This window comes from Crocuta crocuta, unplaced genomic scaffold, assembly GCF_008692635.1.
Source record: "Crocuta crocuta isolate KB4526 unplaced genomic scaffold, BGI_CrCroc_1.0 scaffold337, whole genome shotgun sequence".
NCBI lineage: Eukaryota > Metazoa > Chordata > Mammalia > Carnivora > Hyaenidae > Crocuta > Crocuta crocuta.
Window position 1 is genome coordinate 3,064,530 of NW_027528873.1, and position 24,691 is coordinate 3,089,220.

General features: G+C 46.9%; 1 protein-coding gene across 1 annotated transcript in view; it reads left to right on the forward strand.

Annotated features, from left to right (window-relative positions):
- CLSTN2 (calsyntenin 2) overlaps positions 1 to 24,691 on the forward strand; it is a 395,679-nt gene that overhangs the window by 284,081 nt on the left and 86,907 nt on the right. Inside the window, exons 7-8 of the mRNA XM_077756665.1 lie at positions 8,429 to 8,677; positions 14,708 to 14,829. Of these exons, the coding sequence (XP_077612791.1) occupies positions 8,429 to 8,677; positions 14,708 to 14,829 (371 nt within the window). The remainder of the gene's footprint in view (positions 1 to 8,428; positions 8,678 to 14,707; positions 14,830 to 24,691) is intronic.

A 24,691-nucleotide genomic window follows, 5' to 3' on the forward strand; every position in this document is an offset into this window, starting at 1 on the left:
TGCAGGAGGCATGTTCATTCAATGAAGAAAGCAGGTTTCCCCCAAGATGCGAGCTTACCTGGTTCCAAGAACAACCTTTTATCGAGAAGTCTGCGTGTCCTTCTGGTGACCTTCCTAGTAGTGCCGCCCACCACCTTGTAGGGACTCTGTCCGAGTAACAGGATGGGCAGGGCCACTCCTGCCTTGGTGTTAGGAGTCTGAATCTTGAATTTCATGGAGGGAGAGCTCAAGAAAAAAAGGCAGAAGAAAATGAGTGAAACTCAGATGAACATCTGCTGCTAGAGTCAGCTTCGGAGAAGGCACTCATCAGACCCCATGCCCTTTCCCAACTGCAAGGGAAATGCAGGCTGGATCACATCCAGAACCGAGTCTGGTTTATCATTCTTGCTCCTCTGGGCAGCGTAGGTTCTGGGGGCAAACTTCCATGTGTTTTCAGTGGATGGTAGACAAGTTGCTTGCATACTCTCCCAACTAGGGAATGGCCATGATACTTTCGGCCTCAGCAGTCATGCATTTTTCACCTTCCAAATCTTTATTGGCTATGCATGGAAACTGAGAGACCAATTAGGATGTCATTGCCATGGTCTAAGCAAGAGATAATGAGTTCTGAACCAGGGGAGTGGCAGTAGGGATGCATTTAAGACAGCTTTCAGAGGCAAAATCAGCAAGTTAATCAATGATTGATCAGCTGTCAGGAATGAGATAGAAGAAATTAAGAGGATTCTAGCATAAGCCTCAAAGTGGACAAGGGTGTCACCAACCAGAACCAGAAATCCATGCAAGAGTAGATTTAGGGGGACTATGAGGTCAGGTGCCTGTGAAACATCCAGATGTGGGTGTCCAAGGCTAGCCTGAGTCTGGACGCTCCCGGGAACCCGCCTTGACCATGCCGATCCATCGCCAGAGCCGGTTTCTTCCTCATGTTGCACCTCTTCTTGGCCAGGACACCTCCTCTGACCCCATGCATACCTGGTTCTCATCCCTAAATCTTTGCTCATGTTTTCTTCCCACTAGAATCTCTCCCCCTCTTTGCTGTTCCAAACCTTTCCCTTCATTCAATATCCTTCTGGCAGCTGTACACCAGGGAGGTGTCCTAGGGGTGCTTCCTGTGTGCCTTTGAGTTCTGGCAGGGGTATCTCCATGGAAGGCCATCTTGCGTGTCTGGTCATTTCCCACCTGCCTCCTTCACTTGTGAGCCAGGATAGAATCTCGGTCAAGGGGAAAGCTGACAATAGCTAACTCAAAGCCTATTGTCACTAAGTACCTGACGAGTACAGCAACATTTGAAATAGCCTTTGTGGGTGGGCACCGAGACACTTCCTTCTGCCTTGCAATAAAAGCAAGGGTGTCCCCTTCAGCTTGTGAAACATAGGCTAAGATGATCCCCCACTAGCCATGCTTTACATAAAGCCAGGCTTCTTGAAGAAGTTGGACAAACTGCTTATCACTTCCTCTGAATTCAGAGATCAAGATGAAGTTCTTGGGCTCCATCATCTCAAAACCAGACTTTGCAGAAGTGAAGTGTCACAGAACTGTCTTGAGTATGAGATGCCCCATGAAGTCCTTAGGAAGACCTCTGGCCAAATTAAATGTGACATTAACATCAGCCCCAGGAAAGGCCCACTGCGATGCCCCTAAGTCAATATGTATTACAGGAAATAGAAAAGCAGTCTGTGATACACATGCCTTTCCTAACCTGGAGGCCAAGGGCTATTCTTCCTCGGGACCACACGGCTCCTGGCAGCTGGCCTACACCTCCACGTGTGCCACCTGGGTCAGCTCTTTTGTCTGTGGAGTCAAGAAATTTGAGGACAGGCTCCGTTGAAGTAAAGGCCACAGAATGAGAGCATGCTATTAAATCAAGTGATGATCTGTCAGAGCACTTCAGATCACCAGACATTAAGTTGTTGTCAAGACTTATTCATTTGAGAGCCCAGGAGATTTTCATAGCTGATTCCTTCCTTCCTTCCTTCCTTCCTTCCTTCCTTCCTTCCTTCCTTCCTTCCNCTTAGTTGGTTAAGTGTCCAACTTCAGCTCAGGTCATTATCTCATGGCTTGTGAGTTCAAGTCCTGCATTGGGCTCTGTGCTAACAAGTCAGAGCCTGGAGCCCACTTCGGATTCTGTGTGTCCCTCTTTCTCTGCCCCTTCCCCACGCACACTCTGTCTCTCTCCTTCAAATATAAATAAACATTAAAAACATTTTTCTTTTCTTTTTTTTAATAGTTTATTGTCAAGTTGATTTCTTTTCTTTTCTTTTATTTATTTCTAGGAGAGAGAGAGACAGCGTGAGCAGGGGAGGGTCAGAGAGAGAGGGAGACACAGACTCTGAAACAGGCTCCAGGCTCCGAGCTGTCAGTCAGCACAGAGCCCGACCCGGGGCTCGAACCCACGAACTGTGAGATCATGACCTNAAGATTAGTTGGCTGTATACTTTTGGGTCCACTTCTGAGTTCTCAATTCTATTCCATTGGTCTATGTGTCTGTTTTTGTGCCAATCCCATACTGTCTTGATGATGACAGCTTTGTATTAGAGGCTAAAGTCTGGGATGGTCATGCCTCCTGCTTTGGTTTTCTTCTTCAATATTACTTTGGCTCTTCAGGGTCTTTTGTGGTTCCATAGAAATTTTAGGATAGTTTGTTCTAGTTTTTTTTTTTTTTTAAAGTTAATATCATGGTTTTCTACTATACCATGAAGCTTAACAGAATTTGTCCTCATTCAGAATCATGGTCAGAGGCCTTTGCACCCCAGGAATAGCCCAACTACAGGAAGCTATTGTTGGTTTCTCCAAGATGCCTTTAAAAGACTGGAGCTTTTAGGGGGTGTGTCAGAACCCTGGAAGTACCCAGCACTTCCATTCTCAGAAAGCAGAAGTGGGCCTGTTGCTTGAATGAGACTTGGTGCACACCTATTGGGATTCAGATTAACTCATTAATCGTACATCAGCAAAGGGCCACACACGCTGACTCTTAGATGACAATAAGCAGGGAGTTTCTCCACAGATATGCTGATTTCTTTGGCATCATTTAAACAGCTGTCTAACAGCAGGCCTACCATGTTGGGTGTAAGGTTTTTACCTGTAGTGGCCTGGCCCATGCTGGTCAGCAACTGAGTATCCATGGCCCTGCTCCAGGAGCCCGGCTGACCACCCCTCTTCGAGGACGCAGTTTGCTTCACCTGGAAACCCAAATTCCCAATGGCATGGCCTTGCAGGAACCCTTATTATCTAGGATTCCAAAGGTGGAACGATGCTCTGATTGTAGGGTCAACAGTGTGTGAGCTCCTGAAAGGACATCAGAAAACCCTCCCTGTCTGTGCCAAAGGCATGGAGAAGAAGAAATGAGGATCATAGGCTCTGATGTCAGTCACTTACGTGGATTATCAGGATGGCAGGTTATGCAGCAGCCACAAATGACCCTGAAATCATATTGGTTATTGTTCTTTTATTGTTTATTAGTGGCATATTATTGTTTTATAACAGGTTTATTTATCATTCCTACCACATGTCCTTCTTGGGTTGACTGTGACTCTCTTCCATGTGGCCTGCCACTGGGATATAGGCTAACAAACAGCCTTTATCTAGAGCACAGTTGATTCATGGCACATGGAAAAGACATGGAGAACCATAAACTGGCTCTTAAAGCTCTGCCTTTTTGTTTTAAATATTTTATTTATTTTTGAGATAGAGATAGAGACAGCGTGAGCAGGGGAGGGTCAGAGAGAGAAGGAGACACAGAATCTGAAAGAGGCTCCAGGCTTTGAGCTATTCCTCAGCACAGAGCCTGACACGGGGCTCAAACCCATGAACCGTGAGATCATGACCTGAACCGAAGTCAGGCACTCAACCGACTGAGCCACCCAGGTGCCCCAGCTCTGCCTTGATATGACACATCACTTGCCCTCACGTGTTGTTGGTCAGAGCAAGTCACATGGCTACATGACATCAATGGGTCAGAGAAGCGTGTTGGGAACAGAATGCATTCTGCCAGCACGCAGTCCTAGCACAACATTTGTCAAGAGGGCCTCCCTGTCCTCCCCTGAGACTCTGCCACTGACCTGTTCTAACCCACCAAAGGTAAAAGATTTTCTATGGAGCCCTAAAAGGTAGGGCCAACTTCTGTTTGATTCATTCCTGGCTTCTCATCACAGTGCCTGGTGTAATCTAGACATTATATAAATATTTTTTGAAGTAATATGGAGTTGATGTTGCAATTGGGAGAGCACTCCACAGAATGAGGCCTCTGTCTTTTTTTAAGAAAGTTTATTTTGATCCATCAGTCCTCAGTTTTTGTCAGCATTCAAGAGTCTCTCATGGTTTGCCTCTCTCCCTTTCCCCCACCATTTCCCCCCTTCTTCTCCCCCTTGTCCCTCCGTCAAGTTCCTCCTAATCCTCCTATACGTGCAAACATATGATATTTGTCCTTCTCTGCCTGACTTGGATGTGGGGGGAGGGGGGATGGGCATGGAGGAGGGCACTTTGGGGATGAGCACTGAGTGTTATGTGGAAACTAATTTGACAATAAACTATTTGTAAAAAAAAGAAAAGAAAAAAAAAACAAAAAAAAAGAAAGTTTATTTTGAAAGAAAGAGCATGAGTAGGGGAGGGGCAGGGAGAAAGGGGGAGAGAGAGAATCCCAAGTAGGCTATATACTGCCAGCACAGAACCTGACACGGGGCTCAAACCCACGAAACATGATCATGACCTGAACCAAAATCCAGAGTCAGACACTGAACTGACTGAGCCACCCAGGTGCCCCAGAATCAGGCCTGTGTCTTGATTACAATGGTTCCTCTCCCCTGAGACCCTCCACGTATCCTTACCCTGTGGTAGATCCTAAGGAGGCATAACCTGAGGCTCCATGTCAATCACCATTGCCACAGGCCCACCTTGAGGTGCTAAGGACACTGTGCCCTCACCAAAGTCATCCAGAGCAGAATGCAAACCCTGCCATTAAGAAGTTCACTGCCCCCAGGCTCCATTTATGCTTTCACACCACAGTGTGTTCTGAAATCTGCCTCATTCACACCATCTTTATCTAATTGCTGGCTCAGAGAGGCTTTTCCATTCTAGGGCTCAGGGATCTTGATTTACACCTCAACTCTGATTCCAAGTCCCCCGCACTTAAGCTACAACTGACGTGTGCCCAGGCAATGTGGACTCTAAGCAGCCAAGGGACCCAGGGACCTTCACAGAGGATTCCCAAAGAGCTTCTTAAATACACCGTGATGTGCAGATGATGCTACACCATCTTTGCAAGTGATGCATCCTGTTTACCCACAGCATTCCGTGAGATCCCTTGAGGATAGGAGAGAGACAGGAACTTTGGGAGAAAGTAAATCTCTCTTAGTTTGTTTAAGTGCACTGAGAAAAGAAATACAAGCTGTTAACTTTGGGGAAGCCTGTACCATCTGGTTACTTACAGCTTGATGCTGTCTGGTAAGCAACATCTGTGGGTTAGGCAAGGTGGCCCACCGCTCCCCTTGCCACAGAATCAGGAAGCCTATATCAATGCCCTTCCTAGGGCACATGCTGTCTTCAACATGCCTCTCTGTGGACAGACACCTGTGTAGGAGGGATCCCAGGGGACTGTGCTATGTGCCCATGCTGTGTGGTAGAATGAACATTAGCTGGGCTTGTCTCTAACTAGCTGTGTGTAGTTCTGTGACCTGGGTCAAGTCATTTCCCTTCTCTGAGCTTTGATTTCTGTTTATAAAATGTGGAGGAGGTTACAAGATTTCCCTCCAGGTTCATTGAGGTGGTGCAGTGGGGACCCTGGGCTTTGGAGCTGCAAAGCCCTGGTGATGGGCTCACTCACTAGCTGGCTATGATCCTGGGCTCACTGGGCCTCAGCTTCTTACCTCTAGACTAGAATCATACTACTAATTCACCAGGTAGATGAGTAATTAAGAAAAAACATTGTAGTACTTAATTCAGGTCTGGTCCTCAGTGCCCAAACTGGTCCTTAGGAAAAAAGATAATAGTGGTATGGTGGCAAACCTGGCATTGGCAGCCACCAGACACACACATTTCCACTGGCTCTGCTAGACTGCATTGGCTTCCCTGGCCTGAGCTGGAAGCCAAGGAGCCCTGAGCACTCAGCCTGCAGCCCTTTGGCCACCTGAAATTTCAGAAACTGACACACTCTCTGAGTGTGCCCAGTCATACGACTATCTCCACACTGAACAAATTCTGGTGTCAGAGCCAACTCACCTATGGGTCAAAGAAGCAGTCACCATGTTGCCTTCTTCTAAGGCTTCTAAAAAATGAATTGGCTCCAAAAGACCTTGATATCTCGCACTCCCAAATCACCCTCAAATCTCTGCCTGCTACCACCTAGATAGATTTCTTTCCGATACCTTTGGGGGATAGCCCTTAAGGCTTTATTAGTCATTGAAATATTACTGTGAATCAGTGTATCAGATAAATAAAATGGGCACCAGACAAGGCTCCAGGGACATGGGATAAGAACACGTAAATATTGATGAGAGGTGTGGGGCTTGGACATGAAGCAGGATGGGCAGGCTTGCCTGGGCGTTGGGTAGATGGCCAGAAGTATCTCATGGAGGCACTGGGTGGGAAGAAGGGCAGTTATAAACATTAAAGGAGTGTCTATTAATGGCACTCTGTGTCAGGCATGGTACCAACCCCAAAACTCTAGGAAATACACATGTAAATAATGCAGTCAACACTACCCACACTTCCCCTTGATAAGCATAAGCTGCAGGGTGATAATGGATTGGCAGACAGGAATCTCCCACTCTCTCAGACTCTGTGGTTCCTGGATGTGAGTCCCAGGTTGAGCTTCTCCCATGGCTAAACAAAGCATCTGGCTCTAAGAATACCTATTTTTCTGATAGAAGAACTTTCAGTTGCAAACCAATAGGTGCTCAACTCTAGACCTGATCATCTGTTCCAAGGCTAGAGGGAAAACTGGCTGCTTGAATCTTTCCAAAGAAGTATATTGGTTTCCAAAATGGCACCTTCCTGAAGGATTCTCAAGGATCATTTTAACTGTTGGAGATGTTTGTGGTAGCTGACTTTGGAACCCAATCCCTAGGTGAGATGAGACTCTAATATACAGAATTCAGATGTCCAGTGACCTCTGACAAAAATTGGATAATGCACACAACCACTGTCCATTAAGCCCTTCAGCTTTTACAACGAACAGGTTGGAGCCATCCTGGGAGAGCACTGGCTCCCCGCACCAGGCACACCTTAGACTCCCTGACTCTTATTCCCTGAAAGTATCAGGAAGCTCCTGATCCTTATCCTTGCCTGAAGAGCAGTGCTCCTGTGTGGAGCATAAAGATGCAGAGAGCTCTTGAGTTTCAATGGGAAGTCAGTGGACACCCAGGGTTCTCTTAGCTGCGGCATCCAGTCTTCTCTGCTAGGCTAGCCACTCCTGCCCACCTCAGCTCCACCCTCCGCGGAGCTGTTGGTGTGACTTTCCTAAGATATAAATCTACCTGGGACACTCCCACTGCTTCAGGCTTCGTCGTCGTGCATTACCCTGGAATCACAGTGGTAGCAGAAATAAAAATAGTCACAATATTAAGGATAAAGTCACAGGGAACGTGGAGTGAGTGGTCACCACGTGGCCAGCATGCTGCTGCAGGCTCTAATGCAGGCTCCCATTCAGTCCTCACAACCACTGAGAAGGGAGATGTCACTGCAGGGGCTGGACAGGCAGAAAGGCTAAGGGACATGTTCACAGTCCCAAGACCAGCAAGTCATGTTGCAAGGCATCAAATTCAAGTTTGCTAACTTCTGAACCTGTGTTCTTGACCACTGTACCATTCAGCCTAAACATAATGGCTGTAAAAAAACAAAGAAAAAAAAAAAAAAGAAGTATGGTGGGTACAAAGTGGCTCACACTCCTTCTTATGGCATCAGGACCTAGAACTTTCCCCAATCATAGCCCTGATCACACTGTGTCACAGCTATGTGTCCACATGTTGGTTCTGAGATACCCCAGGTCGGGGGCTGTGCTGCTTCACCTTTACATCACCAGTGCCTAGCAGGGGTCTTGGCACATAGTCGGTGCTCAGTAAATGGCTCATGGGTTAATGGATGGATGAATTCATTGATCCACATCAAACTCTGGCCTTCTCTAGGAACTTCTCGGCTTTAAAAGCCCCCCATTCTCATTTCCCTAAATTCCAGCACCTTTTTCCTCGTATAATAGCTCATTGCACCTTATCTTGTCACATATAACATTTTTGTCTGTAAGTTACTGATTCTCTCACCTCTGCAGACCGTAAGAAACTCAGGGACAGGGGTGGCATTTAGCCTTTCTTTTCCTGAGTCACCCAGCTCAAGGTTGGCTCAGATCTCTAAGTAAATTACACTAGGAGCAGAAACTAGAAGGTGAGGACACCCACCCCATGAGGAATAAGCCTTTGTTCTTTCTGTCCCTCATGCACTGCAGGAGCCTCCTCTGGCATCATCGACCTCTTGCCATCTCCCAGCGCCGCCACCAACTGGACAGCAGGGCTGCTGGTGGACAGCAGTGAGATGATCTTCAAGTTTGATGGCAGGCAAGGCGCCAAGATCCCTGATGGGATTGTGCCCAAGAACCTGACAGACCAGTTCACCATCACCATGTGGATGAAACACGGCCCCAGCCCTGGTGTGAGAGCTGAGAAGGAAACCATCCTCTGTAACTCAGATAAGACTGGTGAGTCTGGAGCCCAGGCCTCCTGCGGGCTGTCCCTTATATCCCAGCTGGTTAGGTATGGACGCAGCCTCAGAGCACGTGGGAGGAAAGCCAGAGCATGATGGGGGCCTGGGAAAATATTCTTGGCTGCCGATTTTCTGGGCTTGCGGTAGAGCAGGACCAGGAAATGGGGAAGAGTAGAGGCACAGACACAAGGCAAAAGCTGAGACCAGCACTTTTCAAACTGAGTTCTTCAGACCCCCAGCCTCCCCAGAACTAACTTAGAGCTGCTACACATGATGTGTGGGGAGGCGGGTGGGGCGCGCACTGCATCCTTACTTCAAGCAGAGCAGCTCCACCTTCACTGTGTTATATATAGTAAGATTTCCAACAGTTTCTTTTCAATGAAAGGGTCATGCTCATTTTCAAAATCACTGCTGAATGTAATAACGGTAGCTAAGTTTGGTCAGACATTTTCCCCATGCTAAGCCTGCACAGGAGCAGTTCACAGCTTAGCGGTTAAAAGGATTCCACCACTTATTGGCCATATGACCTTCAGCAAGTTTTTTAACCTCTCCGTGCCTCACTTTCCCTCTCTATAAAATGGGCATTATAGTGCTATCTACCCATTGGGTTTTTATCAGGATTAAATGACTTTATGTACATACAGTGCTTTAGAATAGTACCTGGCACATAAGAAATGCAATCTGGGTTAGATATTACTGTTCTAGACAGTTTCTCACATCTCTACGACGAACTTTATGAAAACATTATTGTGTTTCCCATCTTGAGGATAAGAAAACATTCCTGAGAGGCTAACTTTCCCAAGTATATAGACAGTAAGTATCAGAACTGGAATGTAAGCTCAGATTCATCTAACTCCAGTCCTGTGCACTTCTCACCGCACCCCACAGACACACACGCATATGCACACACTTATTTGAGTATCTTATGCAAATTTTACAACTCTATCATTTTTTTAACTTGTTTAAATGTTCCTATTTATTTTTGAGAGACAGAGAAATACAGAACATGAGTAGGGGAGAGGCAGAGAGAGAGGGAAACACAGAATTGGAAGCAGGCTCCAGGCTCTCTGAGGCGTCAGCACAGAAGCCTGACGTGGGGCTCGAACCCATGAACTGTGAGATCATGACCTGAGCCGAAGTTGGGCACTTAACTGACTGAGTCACCCACACGCCCCTACCACTCTATCTTAAATTATAATTCCACAAGTTCCTATTTCAAGCTCTGCTTTTGTTAAAATACCCAAAATGAATAAAAACCACAGCACATACTGCAGTGAGAAGGCAGGATAGAACGGCTCACAGCTCAGCCTCTGCGGCCACACAGCCAAAGTTCATTTCTCAGCCTTTCCGATACTTACGGTGTGACCTTTGAGGAGTTGCTAATCTCCCTGAGCTTCAGTTTCCCAATATGAAAAATGGGGGACATAAACATGAAATAATGTGTGAAATCAGTCGGCAGCACCAGATATAAAATCAGCACTCAGTTTATTTACTTGATGTTGTCACTGTCATTATATTACTTTTGGTTTTATTCCACATTATGCTACGACCAGGACCCCATGTTTCCTTTTTAAAAAAATTTTTTTTAATGTTTCTTTATTTTTGAGAGAGACAGAGTGTGAGTGGGGGAGGGGCAGAGAGACAGGGAGACACAGAATCTGAAGCAGGCTCCAGGCTCCAAGCCGTCAGCCAGAAACCGGCGCCGGGCTCAAACTCAGCAACCGCCGGATCATGACCTGAAACGAAGCTGGATGTTAATCAACTGAGCCACCCAGGCACTCCACCAGGACCCCACATTTTCTGTTTCAGTCACTCCTTACAATACATGTTAGTGTGTTTTCCAGATGCAGACACTGAGACAGGGAGAGTTGCCTGGCTTTTCACAGTCCTAAAGTAAGTCTGTGTCGAATTGATTGTGCCAAGGATCAGTTTTCCTGGTACTTTTATGCCGGAAGGACTCTGCAGGCATGTGTGAGGTCACGCTGAGCTTTGGCACCGGGTTCAGAGCTCAGCGCGCAAGCCCAGGAATCACCCTGCAGCCTGGTCCATGCAAGGCCTGGCAGTGCGCTCCCATCACAACGCAGGAGCCCGCATCAGTGAGACAACAGCTCAGGACTGTGCGTACCAGCGCAAAGGGCACCGGCTGGGGGGAGCGGCCACCCCGCATATCGCCCTTTCTGAAATGTATCAAATACCCCTGGGAGGCAAATCAGACAGACATCAATGTTCTTGCGTCCAGAGGAAGAAACTGAAATATGAAAGGCTGAGCAATTGGCCCAGGGTAGCAGCGTCGGTTACCCGAGAACCGGGATCTGACGGGTCCCCCGGGCCTGAGTTCCATGCCCACGCTCCGGGTCCAGGGGTTCTCAACCCCGCTACGCAGGAGAGGAACCCGGATGCTTGTAAAAGTGCAGAGATGCCAGGGCCCCACCCGGCGCAGTAAGTCAGACTTTCTGGGGGTTTCTATTGTATGGCCACGGCTGAACACACCGCCTTAAAGGAGGACACTTCACTTTGGTCAGACCACCCACGCCACATCAGCACCCTGAAATCCGCGAGAACTGGTGCTCCTGTGCTTTGGTCTTGGCAACACTTTACAAGCGGCTTGACACCGGCACAGAGAAGATAGGGCAGGTTTTCTCGAAGTTCTTTGACTTAAAAAATAAAAAAAATCGATAAATACCTTCTTGTCCTAAAAAAAAAAATGTCAGGAATAAATTAAAGCTTTATTAGGCTTTTATATACCAGAAACATTTTTTCAAGACATGTTTATATCAGAAAACCTGAAAAACACAGAAAAGTCTAAAGAAGAATGCACAAGTCCCCCCAAACCCTAATACTTAGAGATATCTGCTGATTATATTTAGTATGTTTCATTACCAGATAAAATCTTATTTTTATTTCTATGTATATATAGGATGTCCTTACAGTTTTCAGTCTATTTTTATAATACAGGTGATACTCTCATGTTCTCTATTTCTTTTATTTATTTTTTAAATAGTTTATTGTCAAGTTGATTTACATATAACACCCAGTGCTCATCCCCACAAGTGACCTCCCCCATATAACATTATACCCAGATCATTTGTCTTTGTGATAAAGTATTCCTTTAAGATATGAATTACATAACAATCTAAAATTCTGTCACGGGGCTTTATTATTTCATTTTTTTAATGTTTATTTATTTATTTTGAGAGGCAGAGTTGAGAGAGAGAATCCCAAGCAGGCTCCACATTGTCTGCATAGAGCATGACACAGAGCTCTGATCTCACAACTGTGAGGTCATGACCTGAGCTGAAACCAAGAGTCGGATGCTTAACTGACTGACCCACCAAGGCGCCCCTATTATTTCACTTAATTGGCTTCTTTGTGTTAGACATTTAGTTGCAACAAAGAACACCACGGGTCACGAAAAGAAATGAAGCAGATTTCTGAATGTGCCGTGTCCCTAGCCCGCTGAAGAAACCAGTGACTGTGGTGTGGATGGTGACTCCAGGATCCCAGACTAACAAGGGGGTGGGGGGGAGAAAGTTCCTAGCCTAGAAGATGCTCCAGACCTCCATTCATTCTTCTTGTTCCACTTCCTCACCCACAACCTTTCCTGACTCCAAGTACTATTCATGGGGAAAAGTCCTTTCTCTGTTTTTCTGACGGTAGACAACAGATAACAGAAGTCAGTTGACTCCCAGACATTGGCCTAGGCCAAACCTACAACACTGGCAACTGCTTTGCCCATACTTCCCATTGTGTCAATTAAGATGCTTTCAGGGCACCTGGGGGCTCAGTGGGCTACACCCTGACTTTGGCTCAGGTCATGGCTCAGTCAGTTGGGCCTCCGACTTCAGCTCAGGTCATGATCTTGCAGTCTGTGAGTTTGAGCCCTGGGTCAGGCTCTGTGCCGACATCTCAGAGCCTGGAACCTGCTTCAGATTCTGTGTCTCCCTCTCTCTCTGCCCTTCCCTTGCTTGCACTCTGTCTCTGTCTCTCAAAAATAAATATATTTTTAAAAATTTTTAAAAGATGCTTTCAGTTATAAGAAATAGGAAATACAGACCAAACTGATATCATCAGATGATCAAAAAATCAAGTAATAAAGGGAACATAAGAGTTCTTGTAACTGAAAATGTCCAGAGCTATGACAGCTTCAGGCAGAGTGTGATCAAGGGCTTGACCCTTTTTGCTGCAGTTTCTCAGATCTGCTCCCATATGTGTATCGATTTCATGTTAGTAAACATGGCTGCAGCAGCTTCATAACTCCCAGATATGTAGACAACTTCTAGAGAGAGACTGTGTCTTCTATCTGCTTTCTGATAAAAGAGAGTTCTTTTGTAGGTGCCTGGGTGGCTCAGTTGGTTAAGTGTCCAACTCTTGATTTCGGCTCAGGTCATGATCTCAGGGTCATGAGTTAGAGCCTCATGTCAGCCTCTGAGCTAAGTATGGAGCCTGTTTGAGATTCTCTCTGTCTGTCTCTCTCTGTCTCTCTCTTTCTCTCTCAAAATTAAATAAATAAAACTTAAAAGAAAAAGATTTTATTTATTTATTTTTAATGTTTATTTATTTTTGAGACAGAGGGAGACAGAGCATGAGCAGGGGAGGGGCGGAGAGAGCAAAAGAGGGAGAGAGAAGGAGACAGAACTCAAAGCAAGCTCCAGGCTCTGAGCTGTCAGTACAGACCTGACTTGGGGCTTGAACTCACGGACTGGACCATGAGATCATGACCTGAGCCAAAGTCGGACGCTCAACCAACTGACCCACCCAGGCACCCCAAGAAAAAAAATTCTTTTAAAAGAGTTCTTTTTTATAACCATTCAGAAAAGCTCCTGAATCACGGACTTGAACTGAGTCACTTTCCTGACAGAAGCCCTGTGGCCAGGAGAATGGCCTGCACTGCCTGACTTGGGCCTGGGTCCTGAACCAATGTCCATAGCGAGGCGACCATCCAGAGCCCATGTGTAGAGGTGGAATTGGTGTTGAGGTTTGTACAGGAGGTACAAGAATCAATCTCACTGTCCCACTCTCATGATGCATTAGGATAATCCAGCATCCCTGTCATGACACAGGTAAGGAAACTGAGGCTCTGAGAAGCTAAAAATTTCTCCCAGAACCATCTAGAGATACAAGTCCACCCACAGTCTATCTGACTCTAGGGCCCATGTTCTTTCTATGACATCTGGTCACCTGCTCATCCACGTGTCATTTATGGAGCATGTACCTCGTAGTAGATTTCTGTGTATGCTAACAACTAGTATATGATGTGAGCTCTCTGAGTATTGGTCAAAGAACAGCTCCTCCCCTCCCAGTGGCTGTTACCTTGTGGCTGCACGGCTGGGACCCACAATGTGAGATTTCCTAGCAGAAAACAAAGTCTCTTCTATCAGTGGAGGAAAATGTCCTATCCGCTGTGTATGGGGAGAGAGGTATTTATTCATAGCTTTGGAAAGACATGGAACTATGACTAATGCTGAAAACTCAATCTGTCCCTTCCTCCCAGCAACCAGAAATGAAACCACTGCCCTTACCTGCACACCATAAGGTAGGGAAGGAGACATGATCTCTGGTCACCATTGCCAAGCCTGATGGAATGCAGTAAAAGCCCAGCACTCTAGGAGAAACCAGCTGTGTCAAAGGAGCCCAGTGTAGCTGACGTGATTTTCAGAGAGCCCCTTAACCACCCCCCCAGAAGTACTTATACAAAAAAAATCAACAAAACTCATTAGCCTACATAATTTTCATCCTGGGTCTGATGCAGTATCTGAGTATAAGCTAGGTTGCTTTTTAAAGCCCAGATGGCTTCTCTGCCTAAGTTTTGCTGTGGGCTTTATTGCATCTTCCTCTTCCATTTCAGTGAGCTCCACTCTGTGTGTTCTAGAACATTCATTAGATCTGATCCGATCGTATAAGAGGAAACCAGAACACCTCTTCCTTTCCCCTGTGAGGTGTGTGAAGTGATGTCGTGGGAAGACCCCTCTGGCAGAGACTGGTGCAGGGATTCTACAACCACTCACATCTGCTTTCTGCTTTCCAGAAATGAACCGGCATCACTACGCCCTGTACGTGCACAACTGCCGCCTGGTCTTCCTCTTGCGCAAGGACTTCGACCAGGCCGACACCTTCCGCCCCGCAGAGTTCCACTGGAAGCTGGACCAGGTAGGGCGCTCCCCTCCCACCTTGCACCTCACCCCGGCTCACCCCTTTGCAGGGGCGGTAGGCGTGCTCCAGTGATGACAGCAGCGACGAGGCACCTCAAAGTTCTGCTCACTTGCTGGGTTTGGGAAAAATTAGCTCAGGGAGACACACAGCATCTTAAAGTCAAGATAGGAACTGCTGCCTTAGAGACCACCTGGGGGTGGGAAGGCCATGCTTGCCAGGTGGGACCGGGCATCTGTCAGCAGATCTGTCGACGTGTATCTTGTCCATTTGCTCCACACTGAGATGCAGGGAAGCTGGTTCTCTTGATCCTCAGGCCCAGTGTGTGATCTCTGGTAACACATCTTTATATTACAAGTGCCCATGTCTCCCCTTTGATGTTCTGTTATCTCCTTTGGGTGACAGTGCAGCCTTGCTTTTGGTGACACAGGTTGAGAACAAGGGACCCGAGGACCTTGAAGTCAACAGTGACACAGCACACTGTAAGCAGTGCATGTTCCTTTCTGAAGTGCAAAACCTAGGACTCACTCCAGAGCCTCCTGACTTGTGATCACAAGGGCTACTATGTCATACATGTCAATGACAAAGCAGGTGTCTCGTTTGAGGGAAAAGCTTTGAAGTGTCTGTTTCCGAGGGCCGTTCAGGGCTGAGATTGCAGGAGTGGCAGTCACTTCTCTGGGTGGCTATGCCACTAAGGAAGAGTCCGGTAGGAGGCCTCAGTCGGCCTTCACTTAGACCTGAACTGGGGTAGGGAGTTGGGGGGAAGGCATGTGTGAAGTTTTACAAATGGCTTTGGGAGCGCCTGAGTGGTTCAGTCAGTTAAGCATCTGACTTCAGCTCAGGTCATGATCTCAGTGCTTCATGAGTTTAAGCCCCACGTCGGGCTCTGTGTTTACAGCTTGGAGCCTGGAACCTGCTTCAGATTCTGTGTCTCCCACTCTCTTTGCCCCTCCCCTGCTCGTTCTCTCTCTCTCTCTCTCAAAAATAAACATTAAAAATAATATTTAAAATAATCATTAAAAAAATCATAAAAATGGTTTTCAACTGTCAAGGTAGAGAATGCCAGCAGAGGAGGAAGGGGGTTGTAGAATGGGTCCTGCTAAAGGATGACATGATCCCTGTTCCGCAGTCTTACTGTCCAGCACCCCACCCATATCCTGAGTGCTTCTAGGGATCTCATTTTTCTTTCCTTCCCCTAAAACCCCCTATGTATGCTACCTGCCTCACCTTGTCTAGGGATGAATGTTCCAGAGTCCTTTCCCTTCTCACAGCCATCCACCCCACCCTCTCCCTGTACTAAGGAGAGGTTGGTCTGGTTTCAGAGAGTGTTTCTGGGAAGTGGTTTGGAAGGAACTCATTTATATTGAGACGAGAATGATGGCTGCCCGCTTTCATCCACAAGGAGGCATAGACATATGCTCTTTATAAGATAGATTCATTAACCTCAGGGAATCTCTTGATGCTGGAACTCCAGGCAACGTGACAAGGTCAAGGCTGCCAAGATGATGGAAAGATGTTTAAGGAAGCCCAGTGGCAACTGCCTGATCTATTCCCAATAAATCCCATCCTGCTGGATCCCAGGATTTTGCAAACATGGCATCTGGATTAGTATGTGTTCCTCTGAATTAGGAATTCTGGGTGTAGCAGAAATTGTAAAATCCTGACATTGCTTATTTGATTTCCTGGCAACCTCTCAGCTGCCTTCTAAAGTGCCATATGGCTTATACGGGATATATTTAAATACCTAATATGAATTGAGATGAATTATAATAAATTCTGTATTGTTAGGGGTTTTAATAAGAACATTGCTATACTGGCCAGGATAATTGCAGATACCCTACAGCGTTTTCTCAGATGGGTTTGAGAAGTACTGATATAGGCAAATGAAGTCACAGGGTTGGGTTTGGAATTAAAAACAGGTGAGGAAGGAATTCTGGTTCTACGGGATAATGACTCCAGGAATTCTGAATTCAGTTCCCAAAGTGGTGAATTTAAGGAGGGGCTGAGGCTCGCAGAAAACTTCCAGATTACTCCAATCTCATTTACTACCATTCACCCGCATCCGTTCTGTACCAGGCACGCTGCCTCTGAGTTCACTCTCACCTGCCCAGTGGATGAAATGAGTCAGGGGACCATGGTAAGGTCACACAGCAAACCATGGCCTGGACCTGCCCTTTCCATTACGCTGTGCTGTTTCCTCGATGACCTTGCTAATTTAAAATGTTCTCATTTCTAAATTTTCAATATTTTTAATTTAGAGATCAGAATTATCCCTGAGATGCAAAATGTTTATAGTCTTGATGAAATTCTTGAAACTGTGAAATCTTCACTTTGCTTAAGCTTTGTCTTCTTCCTTAGTCAGCTGGGGCTGCTCTCACAAAGTACCACAGGGCAGGGGCTTAAACAACGGACATTTATTTCTTGTAGTTCTGGAGGCTGGGAAGTGCAAGACCAAGGTGTCCGCTGATTCAATTCCCCAGTGAGGGCCCTCTTCCTGGCCTTAGACAGCCACCTTCTCACTGTGTCCTCATGGCAGAGAGAGAGAGAATGCAAGAGAGCTTGCATGCTGGGATACCTTTTCCCCTTCTTATGAGGTCCTATGGGATTAGGGCCCTGCCCTTAATGACCTCCTTTAAACTTGACCACCTGCTAAAGGCCCCATCTCTAAATATAGTCACACTAGGGGGGGGTAGTGCTTCAGTCTATGAATTTTGGGGGGACACAATTCAATCCACAGCATTCTTATTTTTTAATAGCATTCTTTACTAAAGAAATTAACATTAAAAATATTTAAATCTACCTATTGGTGATCAGAAGCCCCAGCTAACCTGGACTGTTGCCCTCCCTTTGAAAGGAGCCACGGTGGGTAGGATATAGGAAACCTCAACCACACTCGTACTAGCAATCCGATGATACATATAGACCAAGCCGCAGACCCCTCTCTCCCTTATTCAGCTCTCTGTGCAGACAGAACCTTAGTAGAAGTGTCTTGGATGTAAATCACTTGATACTCAGAATGTACATCCTTGATTATGTCTCCTGCCCCAGGAAGCCACTCTGGGTCACACCCCCACCAGGTGTTTCCCTCTCCCAAGTGCTCCTCACATTCCATGCAGAACTCTATCGCAGTGCTTACTGTACCCTAGCAACCCATTTATCCTATTTTTCTGCTCACTTTGCACTAAGCTTCTAGAGGGCAGCACTGTGTGGTGCTCTCTCCAGCTCCTGAGTGCATATGAGAAGCCTGAGCACCCCGTTGGTACTCAGTAAATGAATGGATGATGTCAAGATCAAAGGAAGGGAAAAATAACATGAGGGAGGAAAAGAGAGAAGAAATTCCAGAGATTTTTTAAAAATCTCCTGGGGATTAACTGATCTTTTTATTCATTTTATGGAGCGTTTAAAAATTCTAAAATTTTGCCATTTTTTACTCTGTGGATTTTAAATATTGTTCCACTTTTATGTTGATATCTAATTTCAAAGATTTAACTGGAGCCACCAATATGTCTGTAAATTATTGCAGAACTTTCTGGTTTGGGCCAGAAAGGGCTCAAGCCAATCTACTGTATTATGTGTATTCAGATTCCTGGCCCACCTTGGGGACCCTAGAAGCATAATAAATGTTCTCATGGCTAATGGGGATTCCTTTATTTTTTTACTCAGCAGTTTATTCTGAACACGAACTATGTGCCAGGCTCTGTGCTGGGTACCAGAGATCAGCTGCTAAAACAGAAGCCCCTGCTCTCTAGAAGGTCAACAATCATGGACAAACCAACACAGAAACCTTTTAGAATCCTATGCAATATGTGCTGGGGCAGCGGGGGCAGGGACCAGGTCGGGAGGGTCTGTGGGAGCCCATTCTGGAGGCACTTGACGTGGGCCTGGGAATAGAGGCCTGGAAAAGCCCCGGAGAGGGGACATTCTCTGAATGGGTTGCAGAGGACTCATTGGTGTAGAGCCAGGCAGCCAGGAGGGCAGAGGGGTGAGCAGGATGTCCATCTTCAGGAGACTGTAGGCGCCCAGTGTGGCCAAGCCATAGGGGTGGGGGGAGGGGGAACACTCTGGCAGATATTAGGACCCACGTTTAGAGGAGCCAGTGTCAATCAAATCCCAAGGGGCTTTTTATATCATGTTACTGAGTTGGTCCTTTATTTCCCAAAGACGGGGCTACAGTCAAAGAATTTTGTTTCTCAAGCAGAATTTAGGGATGGATAAATGTGAATAATGCTAGTATGACATTCGTAAAATGTATCAAATTTAAGTCGATATAGCTCAGGTCAGGTCATTCAACTGGGCCAGTGGCAGGGGCTGCTTTAGAGCCAGGGTCTCTCCTCTCCTTCCTCCGTAGCCAGGCCAGATCAAGCCCTTGACAGGCATTGCTCGTGGGTATTGAAACTAGGCATGGTATGCACATAGGGCTCCCGGGAGTGTGCCCAGGGAGGGAGGCAGTTACCACAGAGGAGCGGTATGTTTCCAGCAACCCAGCCCCTTTGCCCCACACCTCAGAAAGCCTGTGCCAGGGTGAACAGACTGCCAGGTAAGTCCATTATCAGGCAGCTCCAGGAAATGTCCCAGACAATCCCGAGCATCTCACTAAAGGGATCCTAACGATGAGGAGAATGTCATTTTAATAGGATTTTTACTTACGATCTGCTAATGCAAGTCCCTGGAGCCTGCAGCTAGTCATGTGCAAAGCCAGACAAGAGCAGAGAATGCCCAGCTGCTAGCTCACACAGGAAAGGTTTATTAATTTGCAGCCCCTCCCGGCTCTATTATTTGGATGTGGTTGACTCATTGTCCCAAATTCTAATGATCTTCCCTTTGGACTTCTTGGTGCTTGGAGGGAAACCTGCTGATGCCATACAGCGTGTTCCATTTACTGGCAGACACAGCTTGAGTGACAGCCTCAATCGACCAGCAAGAGGCCAGGTGCCCCAAGCTTGTACAAGGGGAAAAAAAATGCATCTCTAAAAAATCGCAATGAACGCAAGATGCAGAAGTGAGATTCATTGCAGTGGCCATTGCCTGTGCCAGAACTTGTAACAGGCACCAGAGAGAGAGGAGGACACAGCCCTGCCCTCACGGTGGCTAACGGTGCTGCCCAGTAAGGGGCCCTAGAGAGCATTCTGCTGCAGGAGCCCTGAACTCTCTTAATTGGGGGTGAGGAGAATGAGTGAAGATGCCTGGCTGGGTGGAGGTCCTCACTCAGCTCCCAGCCGTATCAGAATCCAGGCCTGGTGCTGCCTCTCCAACTATTCAGAAGTTAGAATCAGATTTCTACATAAAATCTCCCAACTTTCAATATTTTCTCATTTAAAGTCATACATCATCAGACCCAACAAATGTTCTGCAGTGTACCTTTATGCTCTGGTCAGACAACTGATAAAACAACAACAAAATAACCAGTATTATTTTCACACAGGGAAACCATACCATAGCACATCTATTTGAGAGGTTTGGAGCTTCCTGAGTGAGGCCCACCTGTTCTTTGTAAGTCCCTCCTGCTCTCCTAGCTCTGGCCCCTCCCTCCAAGAAGAGCGCTGGGCTTCCGGTGGTGGAGATGGGGGAGCATGCCCTCCCATGCCTGGGGGAAAGGGCAAGGGTGGGTGGGGCAGGTGCCAGTATACCCAGAGCCCTGGTGGCTGCAGTGGTCTCGCTTCTACCTACTCAAAGGAGACAGTAAGGCACAGGCCCAGGTCTTTTCAGAAACAAATGCCAGGACGGGGATTTGAGCCAAGGGCTCACATTTGCCTTGGGCTGAAGCTTCTGCTAGTCAGATCCTTTCTATGCACATGGAATTCTGAAGCTCCAGCAAGAACCTGCACGTGAATAAATCCTTCATTTCTGGTGAGAATGGATGTGGGAAGGACACAGTCAGTCTGCCCCCATCTGCCACATCGGGAGTCAAATAGCTGAGTTCAATCATCATTATAGTCAAGTGCCAAAGTGTTCATTGGAGAATGGTTAGTCCAGTCCAGACCAACCCTCTTAATGAGCAGAATAATTGGGCTTTGTCAGTACTCTGTTTTTGCTGCTAAAGACGGATTCTCGGAGGGGCGCCTGGGTGGCTCAGTTGGTTAAGCATCCGACTTGACTCAGGTCATGATCTCACGGTTCGTGGGTTTGAGCCCCGCGTCGGGCTCTGTGCTGATGACTAGGCTCAGAGCCTGGAGCCTGTTTTAGATTCTGTATCTCCCTCTCTCTGACCCTCCCCTGCTCACGCTGGAGCTCTCTCTCTCTCTCTCAGAAATAAATAAAACATTAAAAAAATTTTTTAAAAAGACGGACTCTCAGATGTGTTAGCTATGTTTTCTTTAATGCAGCGGCCACCCCCACACCGACTTCCGATGACACTGGCGTTCCTTTAGGAACATGTGTCTACAAAGAATGGAAAGAACATCCGGGACCTCTTTTTTTCTCTCTTTTAGGCAGAATCCCAAATGACTTTTTCTAAGACGCCAACTTGCAAGGTTGTTCTGAGTGAAACACGGATGTGGGGAAGCTCACAACTACTCTCTTTCTCTCTCTACTATGTAAGGGCCCCGGGCAAGCCCCTTCTCTCCAAGGCCCTCTCCCTACCTCTTCCCGGCTAATAGACCTTTGGGGAGAACTGGCTTCCATGGTTTCATGGTGACAGCAGAACAGGGTCCCCAAGACCCACAGGACACTCTCAGTCCTCTCAGGTGGGGACTACATAGAGACCAGATTGTCTGCTCTCTGGGAAGGAGACTTCTGACACAGTGCATTTGTTCAGGTTTCTTAACAGGGTGCAACATGCTAGCAGCCACCACTATGACCCATCGCCTGAGTCTCGTTCCCTCCACAGAACCTCTTTTCTTGGCAGCCTTCAGGCTGACCTGGGTCCCCCATGTGCCACTACACCTCAGCTGGGCTCCTCGGCTCCCCTGTTGACCGCTTATGATAGAGTAACAGCTTCCAAAGATGTGCACCCCCTAATCCCTCAAACCTGTGAATATGTTACCTACCATGACAAGAGTCTCTACAAATGTGATTACATTAAAGATCCTAAAATAGAGGGATTGTCCAGGCAGGTCTAATGCAATCACAGGAGTCATTATTGGAGAGTTAGAGCCAGAGAAGATGTGACAAAGGAAACAGATCAGAGTGATGTGAGGCCTTGAGCCAAGGAATACGGCAGCCTCTCTGAGCTTCAAAAAAAAAAAAGAAAGAAAGAAAGAAAGAAAGAAAGAAAAGAAATAGAGGGAGAAAGAGATTCTTCACAAGAGCCTCCAGAAGGAATGAACACAGCCTTGCCAAAATCTTGAAACTCCTTTCAGACTTCTGACCTCCAAAACTGTAAGATAATAAGTCTGTGTTGTTTTAAGTTACCAGGTTGGTGGGTGGTTTGTTCTAGTGGCAGAGGAAACTGATACATCACTCGTGAACCTTGGGGTGGCCTGGAGCTGCAGTTCCCCACCCCCATGTCCCCACAGCTTATTGAGGTGACCCTGGGCCAAGCTCTCCAGGTGGGCCCAGAGACCACCCCTGAGCGCGGTGCCTCTATCCTCTGAAAGTGGGGCCCTGGGAGGGAGGGAGGAAAAAGCCCTGTCCTGAGGCCCCTCATTGACTGCCTGTCCCTCACTCCCCACCAGGCCCCCTTCCACCAGCCTCCTGTGGAGGATCCCGAGGGAGCAGGTGTAGCCTTTCCTCCTGCTCTAGATCATATTCTCCCTCTAGCTTAAGGTGTTGGCCCCCTCACCAGCCGTTATAAGTGGAAAAGGTACCTTTCTCTGCCTTCAGGGAAGAAACACTGAGTCTTCCATGCTTTGTTCTGGAAATGCTAAAGCAAACCTAGATAATCCTCTTTTTCTTGACAGAGGCCCACCTGGAAGCTGAAAGTTGACAAAGCTGATGCGCAAGCGATAGAAAAATACCTGTCCTGTCCCTGAGACACAGTCATCTGCTTCACTGCAAGGTCCCCCTCAAGCTCACAGGGCCCCCACTGTGCCTTTCAGTTTTCTACCTGAGGGCTTGCTCCAAGGCAAAAGGAGCCTCTTGGCTCCAGGGAGCATAGTCTACAAGCAGCCCTGGGAGCATCCCTTGCCCCAGGGCACAGGCGCAGCCTGGCCTGAAGGTGGGGAGCACGTGCAGGCAGCCACCTGCACTCTCCTCAGAAGTCCCAGGGGAAGCAAGCCCCCCTCAGCCACAGAGCTCACCTTGACTTTTCCCCATTGTCCTGGCTTTCCCATCCCCGGAGTCCCTCTCCTCACACTTCTTTCTTCCTCCCTGGAGCTACCCCCTAAATGAACTCTCTGCTCTACACACCCATGCAGCACATGTAAAGTGTGTGATCTATAGAGGGAAGTGAGCAAAGAGCACCTGCTATTATCTCGGGAAAGAAAGGCATGTCTGCAGAGTTTCAGAGGCAGAACCCTGAGCAAACAGAGGAAGTTACCAAGTGACCAGAATGAAGTGAACAAAAGGGAGGGATGGAAGGTTAGTGAAGTGCAGGTGAGTGTTGTCAAAAGTTAGTGAGTGGCTTGTATACATAACCAACAGTGAGATGTGATGACAAGCAGATCATGCCATTTGCATCTTACTACAGTCTTACTATAGACGTAGAGTCCACAAACTCGCTGAGGGCTTTCAGAGGCTTGTTGATCAATACGTCCTACGCCATTTGCTTGAAGGGCTGATTTCTCAGGGCTCTCTTGGATTCCCATGATTACCCAAAGGACTTTCTTTACTTTTCCTTCTGAACATCCTGTGCTAAGGGAGAACCCCAACTCTTGCTGAATCCAGAGCTGCAGGATTGTCATTCTCTTCTCTGCCACAATCTCACTGCCTTCCCCCACTTCCTCACCCAGGCTGGAGGCAGAAGGCTATACAACTGTTAAATTTAAACAAGTTAGAGATGCTAACTATTCTCTATATTCCTCCCTTAGCTGGCAGACCTGGCTCCTCTCTGATCTCTGTTCCCCCATGAGCATCTGCTCAGCAGTTCCTTTCACTCCCATGAAATGATTATTTGTGTTCTAGCCTGTACATCTGCCCAGAGGCCCTGGATGCAGTTTTTTTCAGTAGACATCCCATAACACATATTTAAAGTCAGTGTCTCTCGTTTTATTGTTAAGGAAATTAATGTCAACACAATTAAAAATGCCTAGTAAATCAAATCACCTTTTCAATAATAAATTAAGATGCTTGAGCCTTGGGGTGGTCCCATTGGAAGCAACATTAACTCCATCACTACCCTGGCTGCGCTTTGCTCCTATCTTTCCAGACTGCTTCAGGTATTGGTGTCAGTGGGAGGGGAGGGAGACTCCTCCTGGGCATCAAACCCAAATGTCTGCATTCATTAGAGGAAAGATATTTTTCTCTGTCACTTCCACACTATGGAAATACACAAAATTGACAAAGCTGAACGCTAATATAAAATGGCAAATTCTAATGTTAACCCTCCTTTAAGAGAGGTGAAGTCCCTGTGTAGTGAGGAGACTCGGAACCAGCAGTTTAGGCATAACAGCCAGGTTTAGCATGTAGAACGGGAGACATAGCATCTTATCTAATCTCTTAGATAATAAATCTCTTATCTAATAAATAGAAGAATCTTAAATATGACCTTAAAACACGCATACTTCAAGAAGGCAAAAAACACCATTGTTGACTTGGAAGAGTTTACAATGTTAGTGGATACACAAGAAGACAAGAATGAACCAATATCCATGCTAATACCAAAGTGTTCAGAACAGGACATGGGTGTCCATCCAGGAGCACATTCCAAGCTCAGCTTAGGAAGAATCACGAGTTAGCATCTTTTAAAGTATAATAAAGATTGGCTTGCCCCTGAGGTACAGTGATGAGTGCGGTTCATCCCATAAAACAAGAGTAGCCAGTGGAG